At 42.5% G+C, this 12,594-nt stretch overlaps 1 protein-coding gene across 3 annotated transcripts in view; it reads left to right on the top strand.

Annotated features, from left to right (window-relative positions):
* Nucleotides 1–12,594, top strand: part of vmp1 (vacuole membrane protein 1) — a 68,487-nt gene that overhangs the window by 40,615 nt on the left and 15,278 nt on the right. For all 3 annotated transcript variants that reach the window (XM_042338375.1, XM_042338374.1, XM_007906170.2), the window contains exons 8-9: nucleotides 9,833–9,913; nucleotides 10,315–10,431. In XM_042338375.1, coding sequence (XP_042194309.1) covers nucleotides 9,833–9,913; nucleotides 10,315–10,431 — 198 coding nt within the window. The remainder of the gene's footprint in view (nucleotides 1–9,832; nucleotides 9,914–10,314; nucleotides 10,432–12,594) is intronic.

Raw genomic sequence — 12,594 nt, 5'->3', positions numbered from 1 at the left:
ACTGATAATCGCAATGTTGGTAATATTTCTGTTGTATAAAAAATATCATTGAATTGTGACATAATCATAAACTTTCCAGGCTAGTGAGGTTCCCCACACTCTGAGGGTAATGTGAATGAGACTCCTCTGAACTCAGATCACTGCAAGTTATCTGGCAATGTGATGTGAATGGATGTAAAATGTGCATCCGTTTGCAGAGGACTCACCAATGCTCGCTGTATTTTAGTTGGCATATTTAGCTTTCCATTGAGTCAGCATTGTTATGTGGACCCATTATTGAATCCATTTATACCATGGGTGACTGCCCTTCCCCCAGTAATTTACAAGAAGCTTTGTACACGTCTGGCTTATGATGCTGACTAGTGGGTTTCCTGTACACTGTGTAGGAAGTGATGTCAATGATGTTTCTTGTGCATGTCATACATGCGCAGTGTGCAAGAATTTACATCAGCAGTGCTTCCTGCATGTAATATGATGTGGCCACATTCCATTTACAATGAATAGTCTGATTTTTAAGGCCCCCAAACCGCTGTTCTAACTGAGTAGTAGTAATAATAAATAATCCTTGCATTTTATACAGTGCCTTATTGCGTCTTCTAGACGTCTCAAAGCGTCTCTTCACAGGATATACTGTAAAGTGAATTGACTCTTAAGTTTTGTGGGTGAAATGCAGCAGCCAATTGCGCACAGCAATGTCCCACAAACAGTCATGGATTAAGTGACCACATTATTATTCTCTCTGGGTCCAACTGGAATGGTGATGTCCACCCGAATTAAAGGTTTCACAGCAACCTTTGAGTCAGCTACATAAGCAGACATTACTAAGAACCGTCTGCACTGAAAATGATTACAGGATTACAGGCATGCATCTTTTGTCAGTGGCACTGAATAAATCCATGTTACTGGTGATAAATCTCTCTCCCCTGGGTCTGAATCTTATCTGGTGCCAAGGAGATGTGGGAGTTCGTAATGTGTAAACTTGGCAATAATGGGTGTTTAAAAGCCTATTCTTCGGACATCATAAATCTCAAAATACATTCTATTGTTATTACAGAGTGTAATTATGAGAACAGTCTTTTGTGTTTTGACTTTAATGAGACACTATGTTAACAGTGAATTTCTGTAAACTAGCATAAAATGTTTTGTTTGTGGAGAAAAATTAATTGCACTGGCTTCTCTGGTGACCTAGTGGATCGTTCCCAATCAGTTCTGTGCTGAGTTATCTTATCACACTAGTTCTAGCCAAGCTCCACTGGCTCTCTGTCGCCAAACAGATCGATTTCAACATGCTCACACTGATTTTCAAATCCCTTCATGCCTCTCTGACCTGCTTACCCCCCCCACCCACTACCCGCTGCCTCTGCTTGACTGGCTCCAGCCTCTGCATGTCCCTCGTGCCCTCCATTCCAGTGGCTCTTTCAGCCACTGCGCCCAAAACTCTGTATCAGTCTTCCTCTATCCCTCAACCTTGCCCCTTCTTTCCCTTTTTCAAGTGACGCCTGAATATCTTCTTCTTTGACTGTGCCTACAATCACCTCCTCCTCCCCCAGGCTTGGAGTCGTGCTCCGCCACGCCACTGTCAAGCGCTCTAGGACGCTATCCTGCATGAGGGGCTCTATATAAATGCAAGTTGTTGTTGTTAGCCAATTTTCAGGGCCTGAAAATTGGCTAAGTGATGACCCAGCTATGGTCAACTAACTAGAGTTAGGAAGAGAAAAACCAGCCAGTCTGCATATGTGTCAGGAGCAAAGAGGATGTGGTTTTGGTTATGCTGTCCTCTCCGATGCTTATACACACTACTGATATGACCTTGTCTCAAAGGCAAACAATAGCCACTTGGCCAAGTCACTGACTGGAGTGTTCATAATCTAGCCCGAAGCAACACCTTCAGGAAATAACACAGGAAAACTCTTTTCTATAATATGTAAAGCTAAGACCCTGTTCCGTTCTCTCCATGCCTTACCACAGCATGGTTCTGGATCTACAGTCAATAATAATAATAATCATAATCCTTGCATTTGATATAGCGCCTTATCACGTCTTTGAGACATCTCAAAGCGCTTCACAGAATATACTGCAAAATTAATTGATTGTACATTTTATAAAAGAAACGATTTATCAAAACTAATTAGGATTGGCCTTGTTGTGGATAAGGAAGCTATGCAGCTAATTGAGCATTGTGCAATATACTAATTGGCTGCAATTTTAACCAAAAAAATCCTCCCATCAGGGGTTATACTATCACAATTGCTATGCAAACCCTTCTCTCCTCTCCCCCCTCCCCCACATCCACCCAAGTCTCTCTCTTTCTATCTCTGACTATATTGCTTTCTCAGATTTCACCCACAAATATGCGGTCAATTCACTTTACAGTCTATTCTGTGAAGCGCTTTGAGACGTCAAGAAGACGTGAAAAGCACTATATCAAATGCAAGGATTATTATTATTATTAACCACGAGTCAAACATATAAATTCTACTGACTAAAAAACATCAATGTTTGTGTGATGTACTCGGCCTGCAATTTAACTCTTTACTGTGAGGGTCAACATGCCCCTAGTAATCTCAAACGGTTTATTTTTGCCAGTGTCACAGCTCTGTAGTGGAGCCAGGTGAGGTTAAGTGGGTATGCAATTATGTGTTGTCCTACTGTAATTTTCACAGAAAGGTGCATGGATATACAATATAAAAACATCATTACTCTTGGTATAGTGTCCTTCATGTCGGGGGAGCCATCCCAAAGCGATTTCATAGGAATTATTGTGTACAGTTTCTGAGATGCAGAATATTACCCTTAAAGTTACCCAGTGGACAGTGCTTTGTCTGTTGAAATAAGTGCAACATTTAGTGCATTGGTAAACCTAGTGTGCATTTTATTTATGAACCATTTTTAACCTCCAACTCAACTGCTAAATTGTGATGAGTAGTGAGCAGGAAGAGAGCGAGACAGAGAGTGAAGGAACTCAGAGGTTTGAAACTCAACCCTTTTCTACAATAACAAAATTGCATTAATAAAGCGTCTTTCACGTTAGGAAGACATTCCAAGGCACTGAACAGTCAGGGATCAGGATCCGAGTGTGGGGGGCCGGGTGGATGAGGGAGGACAGAGGGGGTAGGAGAGCGGCTGAATGTATGGTCAAAAAGAAAGGTCTTGAGTTGTGCCTTGAAGGAGGCAAGAAAGGGAGCAAGGCGAAGGGATTGTGGGATGGAGTTGCAAAGAGTGGGGCAGAGAGGCTGAAAGCTTCTAACCTGCTAGATTGACACTGAACGCTGCCCATTGATGGCTATCGTAACCCAGTAATAGTCGTCGTGTTCAGTAGCGAGTCGATTATTCACACAAATTGTAACTGGACGTCTATTGGGGATAAGGAAACAACATAGATGGTGATTGGAAGAGGGAACCATAGCTGATTCTCTTCTCCATTTTCTCCTTTCTCCCTCTCTCTCCAACGCTCAGGTGCATTGACACCAACTGAAATATCATTCCAGAATCTGCAGTATTTTGTGTTTTGAAGTATCATTCTTGATCTCCAGGCTGAAAATTCGCGAAAAACAGCATTGTCCAGGGAGCAAACTTGAGACCTTTCTGTTTTGTACAGCTTTAGAGAGGGTAGTCTCTAGCCAATCGACAACTGAGAGAACCTTGCTAGGTGACATTCCTATTTCCCAAACAGCTCTACCATATTACTTTGACATACAGATTGCTTCCACTTTATGCCAATGATGGTCAATTTTGTGCTGTGTCCTAGCGCTCACGGGAAGAACTGGATTGAGATTGCCTACCTTTAGAATAGTTATAATCGGGAAGTTTTCCCCCTCCCACCCCAACAGTTAGCATTAATTGGAGCCCATGTCCCATTTTGAAATGAGATAACTCATTTGTAGTAACTCATTGTGCTCTATTGAAATTTGTTCCCGCTGCACTAGTGCTGTGAACCTCAAGCCTGTTGTTGAAAGCGAGATTCGTTGGAACAGTGTGTTTGATTTGACCAAATCATTTCAGGAAGCGCTGTTATTGCAAAAGAAGGTCAAAAAATGAGTAATTGCAAGTCGATTCTTGCATTTGGGTTATGTTACAGAGAGTAATTAGTCAAACCAGGCAATGAACTTAGTCATTTGCTTATTGTGTATTGAATCATGATTGCTCACAAATTTGTTTATATATTTCTAAATGAGCAAAGGTGCTCAGCAAAGAGACTGGAGGTGACAGTCGATAATCATTGTGAAGTTTGATATGAATCGGGTAACTTTTACATTCAAATTTGCATAGATGGGGAAGGCTTCATTTTAAATTACATTAAGCAAACTGGTAATATTTAAGTTACTAGTTATAGTTTGGGGTGATCCACTGGATGTATATTAATATATTTCCTTAAACACAACCCAGTGTAGGGAACAATTTAGGAAGTTATTGAGTATCTGAAGCTAATAAAGTAAACCAGTTGTGCAGGGCAATACAAAGCGGAAATTTAAATCCAAGGTTAAAAAGATGTAGTGGTCCGTGTAAAAGTATTGGAACTGCAGATTTGGGAGACCAAGAGATCGATAAGGTGGGTCTATACACACTAACATTCCAGGAGGATCATTAGATAGAAATCAGGAGTGAAAAGCCTTTTTTTTGTTCCTTTCCTGAGGATGCTGAGGCCAGGTAACTCAGCATAGAGCAATGTATGAACCAAAGTGACCAGGGCCTGAATGAATGTCCTAGAATGAAAGGGAAGTCAGAGAGGAAACAGCACAGGCTTCGACCACAATTTTTTAAACTCTCGAATATAACAGTTGTGCTGAAGACTGAAAGGTTGTCAGTGTTAACGCATCTGTTCAAGATGGGAGAACAGGATAAGCTTTGCTTCTGTCATGGGGGAGCTTTTCGAAGCAACGGTGTGGGATAACATTGCTAATCGCTTGGAGAGGCGTGGCTTTATTAACAGCATGAAAGGATTTGTAAAAGGCAATTCTTGCTTGACAGATTAAGGAGCTCTTTGAGGAAATAAAGTACTGAATGAGAGCAAAGGAAATGACCATTGGTAAGATGGACCCACAGCCATTTTGTTTGCAGACTTGTTGTATGTTACTAGTCCAGTGCCCTCTTCGCCAGTCTCCTCAGCTCCACTATCCACAAAATTCAGTTAATCCAGAACTCCGCTGTCCGTATACTCACCAGCATTAAACTCCGTATCCCCATCACACCAGTTTTTGCCAGGATCCACTGGCTCACTCCGTATCACCGACTGGCTCTATGTAACCAAACTGATCAAATTCAAGATCCTCACAATCGTCTTCAAATCCCTTTGTGTCCTGTACCTCCCTAAGTTTCCAACCTGCTTAGTCCCCAATCCACTACCAGTCACCTCAGTTCAACTGGCTCCAGCCTCCTGCTTGTCCCTAATGCCCCTTGATCTACCATTGGCGGATGCACTTTCAGCCACTACACCCTGAAACTCTGGAACACTCTTCCTCATTCCTTCCCCTTTGTTCCCTCCACCCCTCAACCCTTTGCTCCTTACTTCCCCACCTTCAGGTTGCTCCAGAAGACTTTGGTTTAATGGTTTATATTCACTTGAAGCATTACGTATGCTTATATTCTCTGTGCTCAGATGCTACCCCATGTGAAGGGAGCTATGTAAACACAAGAACTTTTTTCAAAAAAGCAGTGGAGAAATGGTGTCAGCAGTGACCTGGAAGGCTGAATAGCTTGCGAATGGCTTTTTTGTTTGTGAAGAAACTGATACTTGAAGTGTGATTCAGTTTGGTGACTTTATGACCATGTGCCGGCCAAACTTTGGGGCTGCATTTTTTTTAATGAGAGCCAGCTGCAGTGTGTGTGTAACCTTGAAGCTCTTCTAGTGAACCCTTACTGCACCCTCCTCCGAGTGCGGTTTTGTCTGGAAGGATCACATGACTTCTGTGAAATCGTTTCCATTTCCAGTAACCGTTTGTACAGGAATGACTCAGAACACAACCAGCTTCCCTGTAACCACAGGGTTGTTGAAGAATTTGTCAACGTGGACTTTGGAGGTTTATAGTAGTTAGCTGGAACTGGTGTGGTGAGATTGCTTCAGTGAGGCAATAGAGGGGCTTCCTGCTATTAAATTATCTTCAGGGTCTATTTAAAATCATGGTGCTAGAAAATCGATGTCCAGTTAGAAGACGTTTGCTAGAAAAATCAAACTAGAAAAATGAGCAGCGTGACGACCACCAGCTTTTGTCAGCTTTGATGACTTGATTCCTTTAGGTTCCACACCTTTGTTTCCTTGGCTTCTTGCTACGTTTGTCTCTTCTCATGTGTTGCAATCCCTCGCTGTGCCACTGGGCAGAAACCTTTATTTTGTGACTTCTGCTTTTTGTGCAATCGACATTAAAAATAGCGCAAGATATTGGCAGCAAAGTCCCGCTGTACATTCACCCACAAGGGGCCAAGTGAACACAGGAGCTGGGTCCAATCTGGATGGGAAATATAATTTAAAAAAAAACTTGTTTCCATAAGTTTCCTTTTCTGATGTCTTTGAAAGGCTCAAGAGCTTTAGTTTTTATCTTGTCGTTTTTGTCCAGTCTGTAAAATATTTAAGTTTTAGATGGAAAAAAAAATCCTCGAATGTTTTCTTTGTTCCAATAAGTTAGTTTTGGAGGAGTGCCGCCTGCGTTTGGTGGGCCAGTCTGTGATACAAGCCATAGAGCAGAGAGTAGTAGGTCACATCAGTCATATTGGCTCCTGATCTTGCCCAAAACAGGTTGGAAGAGACTGAACAAAACACAAAATACTGCACATGCTGGAAATCTGAAATGTAAACAGAAGTCGCTGGGAAGACTCAGGAGGTCAGGCAGCATCTATGGAGAGAGGAAAGTGAGTTAACGTTAACTCACTTTCCTCTCTCCATAGATGCTGCCAGACCTGTTGAGTGTTTCCAGTGATTGTATTTTTTTATGGGAGACTGAAGTGTGTTAAATAGTAAGAACAGGAAAATCAACAGGTCCTTTCAATAACTTCTAAAATGTGGCTTTCACAGAGGCCTGGGAGTTCAGAGTCTTCTGTCTCCGTCATGGAGAAGAGGGGGTTGTATGACCAAGGGAAAAAAAATGAAGTAAGAAGCACAGATGTGAAACTTGTGTTTTGAAAGTTAATGCTTTGAGCAGCAAAGTGTCCCATGTAGAACCTCCCACGAACGATTGCACTATTGGAGACGAACACCTGCTTTGTGAACACTGACATTGCACAGTTTGGTCGGAACATTTTTAGACCAAAGCCGATGATCATGTCACCAAAATAGTATGTTCTTATCTGCTGATCTTCTCATCTAAGTTAATTGTAACCTTCAAGTTGCATCTGATATAAGGTCATTGATTAGCTAGTTGTGGTGAGCAGAGTGATCTGACCTCTGTTTTACTCGCCTTCTCACCTGAGTAGTTTGTTCATAAACTTGTGATAAATGCACGGATTAGCTGCAGGGCACAGTTTGCGTTTTGTGGATTATGATCATTCATCTAAAATGAATGAATGATCTAAAAAAACTCCACCATGTAGGCTCATAAGGTCAACAGAGGGGGAGTTCAGTTCAGTCTCCTCTACGGAACCAAGTTAGTAATTCCTCATGGCTGAGCTGATGAAGTGCATGAGCCATGAGCTTCCACAAAGCATAATTTTATACTATGTATATAATATATATGTTACAAAGTGTACTTGGTGTTTGTGTTAATTCCAGCCTGCTGGATCACTGAAGTAAAGAGCAAAGAATCCGACTCCTTCCATACAGTACAGTTGCTCGATTAAGATGGGTGGGAGGAGGGAAGCTTTATAAAGAAGTCAGGATCTGAATATAATTTTTGAACAATTGATTTAAACTAAAGCTACCTTTGGGATGGGGGCAGGACAAAGCACTTACTTCGATATTGAAACATTCCTCTTCAAAAAGTCCCAGGACTCTTGTGCTAAATAGCAGCGACTCAGCAAAGTGTTGCGAGTGCAGTTGTCCTACCTCTCCGACCTACTATCCCCCTACCTACCTGCCCGTACCCTCCGTTCCTCTGCTCCGGTCTGCTCCACATCCCCCGCCCCAACCGCCTTACCATCGGTGGCCGGGCCTTCAGCCTCTCAGCCCCGAGGCTCTGGAACTCTATCCCCAGTGCCTTCGCCGCTTCCTCCCTCTCCTCCTTCAAGGCCGGTCTCAAGACCTTTCTCTTTGACCGAGCCTTCAGCTCCCCTCTCGACTCTCTACCCCTCCTCGCTCCCTCCCTCCCCTCACCCTGACCATCCCCCCTCCTCGCTCCCTCCCTCCCCTCACCCTGACCATTTCCCCCTCCTCGCTCCCTCCCTCCCTCCCCTGACCATTTCCCCCCTGCTCGGGTCCTGACCCAACTGTACAGCGCCTTGGGACGTCCTCCCGACGTGAAAGGCGCTCAATAAATGGAGTCTTGTTGTTGTTGTTCTCCTAGTTCTGGACATCTTTCAAAGGCTGCACTTTACTTTATTTACCCTGAGGTTCAATGCTATTATTTGATGGTGAAGTGTGGTTTGTCATGATCCTCTTTCTCTCTGGAGAAAATCGATGTGCATCATTTACATAACTGAAAGTTTCCACAATTGGCCATCTCAGACTTGTGCATAGAGTTTCATTTCTTGCTTTTACAGATTTAAACGCAGACGCTTTCCACTGAAGTTGTGGTTGGTACTGTCTGGTTAGCACGTGCCATTCATATAAAAGATCATAGGTTAGATTCCTGATTCTGTGCTGCATTGGCTGATCTAAACTGAGGCCACTGCAATTTTGTCCTAAGCTTTTGTCCTACAACAACAACAACTTGCATTTATATAGTGCCTTTCACATGCGGTAAAGTCCCAGAGCACCTAAGCAGGGTTAGGAAGAGAGAAATGCACATAACTTTGTCCTGATCCCTGAGCTTTCCATTCATTTTGCGTAAAACACTTCCGGCTTCTATATTAATAACCTTTTCCTCCTGCAGCATTTTCACTTGCAAGCGTTCACAGTGGGGAGGGAGTGAGACCCACCCATCAAAATGAATTTGGCGTTTCAACAACAACTTGCATTTATCTAGGACTCCTCACTCAGGGTAGTGTCCCAGAGCTTCAATTCTTCGCTTGCAGCAAAACATGGTGTCAGTCATACCCATAATAAGAGCAGACCAAACGTGTTGCAGATTATGCAGATAAAGGCCTCTCGGCATTTCTGAGACATAGGTTTACTGCTGGATTGACTTTCTGCACGAATGCCCAGGAAGCTAGCCAATGCATAGGTGCTGGAAGTGCACCACAATTCTGGTATAGAGCAGCTCAACAGCGTGACTGCGATATATACAACAACAAGATTATATTTGTACAGTGACTTTCACGTCGGGAGGACGTCCCAGGGCCCTGGACAGTGTACAGAATTTCAGACCAATGCGTGTTATAATAATAATCCTTCATTTGATATAGCCCCTTATCACTTTGGTGAGATGTCTCCAAGCGCTTCACAGAATATGTTGTAAATTGTATTGACTGTATATTTTGTTGGCAAAATGCGGCAGCCAATTGCTCACAGCATCGTCCCAAAAACAATCGTTTTGGCCTACATGTAAACTTGGTGCAGATTTTTGTTTTCAGATGTCCAGTTGGGTAAAGTCAAGTTACCTAAACTGTGTTTCTGCACTAATCTGGTAGATTAATAATAATAATCCTTGCATTTGATATAGCGCCCTATCACGTCGTTGAGATGCCTCAAAGCCCTTCACAGAATAGGATGGACTGTATTTTGTGATGAGTGTAAGGGAACTTTCCCGATGTAAAAGATGTAGACCTGTGTTTTTTTTAAATAAACATTTTTCTTTTCTTTCATAAGGACCTTCCCACCCGAGCGAAGCTTGCTGTCCAGAACCTGGTGCAGAAAGTGGGCTTCTTTGGAATCTTGGCCTGTGCTTCTGTAAGTTATTGATGAAACGAAGAAAGGAAGTGAAGATGTGTAGTAACTGCATTGCTGAGGAGCAGGGTACCCAGTACTCAAGCACTGTTATGACCACATTTGGAGTGTTGTGTTCGGGCACTCGCCTTTTACAGCCTTGGAGGCCATTCAATGACTCCCATCTGCTCCAATTAAATTATCACAACAACAACAAGATTACAACATCGACAACAGGGAGTCAGGTTTAAAGTGTTGTGTATATACAATACAGACAGTGGGTTTCATTCATTTAATATTTTCTACCAATGTCTTCAGTAATTCTCCGCAATGTATTTTTTGTAAATCCTATAGATTGTAGTTGCTTTTATGTTTCATTTCCCTTTTCTATATTTGCTTTTAATATCTGCTCTGGTGTGTTGCAGATTCCAAATCCACTCTTTGACCTGGCTGGGATAACATGTGGGCATTTCCTTGTTCCATTCTGGACCTTCTTTGGAGCAACTCTCATTGGAAAAGCCATTGTGAAGATGCACATCCAGGCAAGTGACTCCCAATCTGCTCTAATAATAATAATCATCCTTGCATTTGATTTAGCGCCTTATCAATTCATTGAGACACCTCAAAGCGCTTCACAAAATATATTGTAAAGTGGATTGACTGTATTTGTGGGCGAAGCTCAGCAGCCAGTTACGCACCTCAAACAGTCATGGATTGAGTGACCAATTTTTTTTGGAGGGATTATTACCCTGGAATGCAATCCACCAATCGACTAACAACCAGATTCCCACTTACTGCTAGGTAAACAGAGGCGTGTGCAGTAAGGAAATTTCCTAAGGTTCGTCCTCCCCGGGATTCGAACCCAGGCTCTCTCGCTTGCCACTACGATACAGGCTCTCTTCCAACATCATGAAAATCAAGAGTTTTTTTTCCTTGAATTTAATCCTGGTTTAGGAGGTGATTGTACAAAATTTCCTTACAAGGAGGGGGAAAAAAGCTGAGCCTGTTATCGGCTGGAAACAGTGCCCTTACAGCTTTGAGAGCTGGGCATGAATTCAGACTGTAATTGCCTCCGTGATGTTTCTTGTTTAGGGTGGGTTGCAATTGTGGTTTCTGTTGAGGTTAACAAACCTTTCCTGGATGCATATTTTCAAGCAGCGGGTCTGCTGTGAACATGCCAATCTCACTGTGAGGTGATGTTTGAATATTTTCTAATTTGAATGACTTTCTGAACTTGTTTTTAAAAAAAAGTCCAGTTGAAAACATTTGCAAGGTTTGTGAGGATTTACATCTTCCAAGTGACCTGCTAGCATTTATACAGGTTTCAATAACTACACGTGGCTGGTATGGAAACAATTAACTCCTTTTGACACCACATGTTTTTGTCATGCTCGCCTCCTTTAAGTTCTGCTTCAAGACCTTCCTCTGACTATTTTCGGCCATCGTACTCCCCTCCCCCAACTCTGGTCTCATCGCCTTGGGATGTCCCCCAGATATGAAAGGCGACGTGTAACTTTGTATTGTATGCTTTCTCCTTGAAAATTTACTATTGAAAATGAAATGCTGACCATGAAGGTGTACAAAATACATTACGTGTAACGTATTTGAGTCCATACCCTCAGGTCACAATTGCACTACCTATTAGCGGGTATAAAGATATTTATAATAATCCTTGCATTTGATATAGCACCTTATCACATCTTTGAGGCATGTCAAAGCGCTTCACAGAACATACTGTAAAGTGACGACTATATATTTTGTGGACGAAACACGGCAGCCAATTGCACACAACAGCGTCCCACAAACAGTCACAGATTGAATGGTCAAATTATTATTATTTTATTTTTTACTTTTTTTGGAAGGGCTTATTACCCCTAGAAGAGCAATCCGCCAATCGACTAACAACTGGGTTCCTACTTACTGTTAGGTGAGCAGAGGTGTGTGGAGTAAGGAAACTTGCCCAATGATTCGCCCTGCCAGGAATTGAACCCAAGTCCTCTCGCTTGCAAGGCAAGTGCTCTTATAAACTAGTCGGGGGAGGGGGCTAGAGAATCATGTTCTCCTGGCCTACCCTAGAAATGTAATCAATTCCTCCTGCTCCCTCCTTCCCTCTCTCTCCCCGGTTTCTTTTTCTTCCAACAGGAAAACGTTTTTGGGAGATGGCGGCACTGTAAGAGTATCTTAAAAACCACTTAACAAATTATGACTACCCTCGTTTTTTTGGTTTTTAGTCAGCTGAATGTCTGACATGAAGAAACCCACCATCACGCTTAAGTATCCAAACCAAACTGAGAGTTCCATGCATGCCACCATTACTTGGAAATTCCTGTGTTTGGAATGGAATGCGTACTCTTTCCCCAAGGGAACATATCCTGCTTACTGAATTCTGGAGAGCATTAGGCACAAGTTGGCAAGAGCCAAGGCTTAGGGACCACAGAGTGTGTGTTGAAGTGCTGCTAGTGTTTAACCAACTGGAACTACATAGTTTGCCATTGAGAGCACTGTCTGGCAAGTAGATAGGTAGTTTGCTGTTAAATTGAGAATATGTGTACAGGCTAGATTTTGGGAACATCTTGTTTCCACTGCTGAGCTCCAGTTTGTTGTGTTTTCCCTCGGGGACCTTAGCTGCTACAAATGGAATGTCTTATTTTCTGTGTTTTGAGGCTATGTATTGTTAAAAAAAGTGATAGTTAGTAAAGTTATAT

This window comes from Callorhinchus milii, unplaced genomic scaffold (assembly GCF_018977255.1).
Source record: "Callorhinchus milii isolate IMCB2004 unplaced genomic scaffold, IMCB_Cmil_1.0 Scaffold10, whole genome shotgun sequence".
Classification (NCBI taxonomy): Eukaryota; Metazoa; Chordata; class Chondrichthyes; order Chimaeriformes; family Callorhinchidae; genus Callorhinchus; species Callorhinchus milii.
The sequence above is the reverse complement of the archived record's forward strand: the minus strand, read 5'-3'. Positions and strand labels throughout refer to the sequence as shown.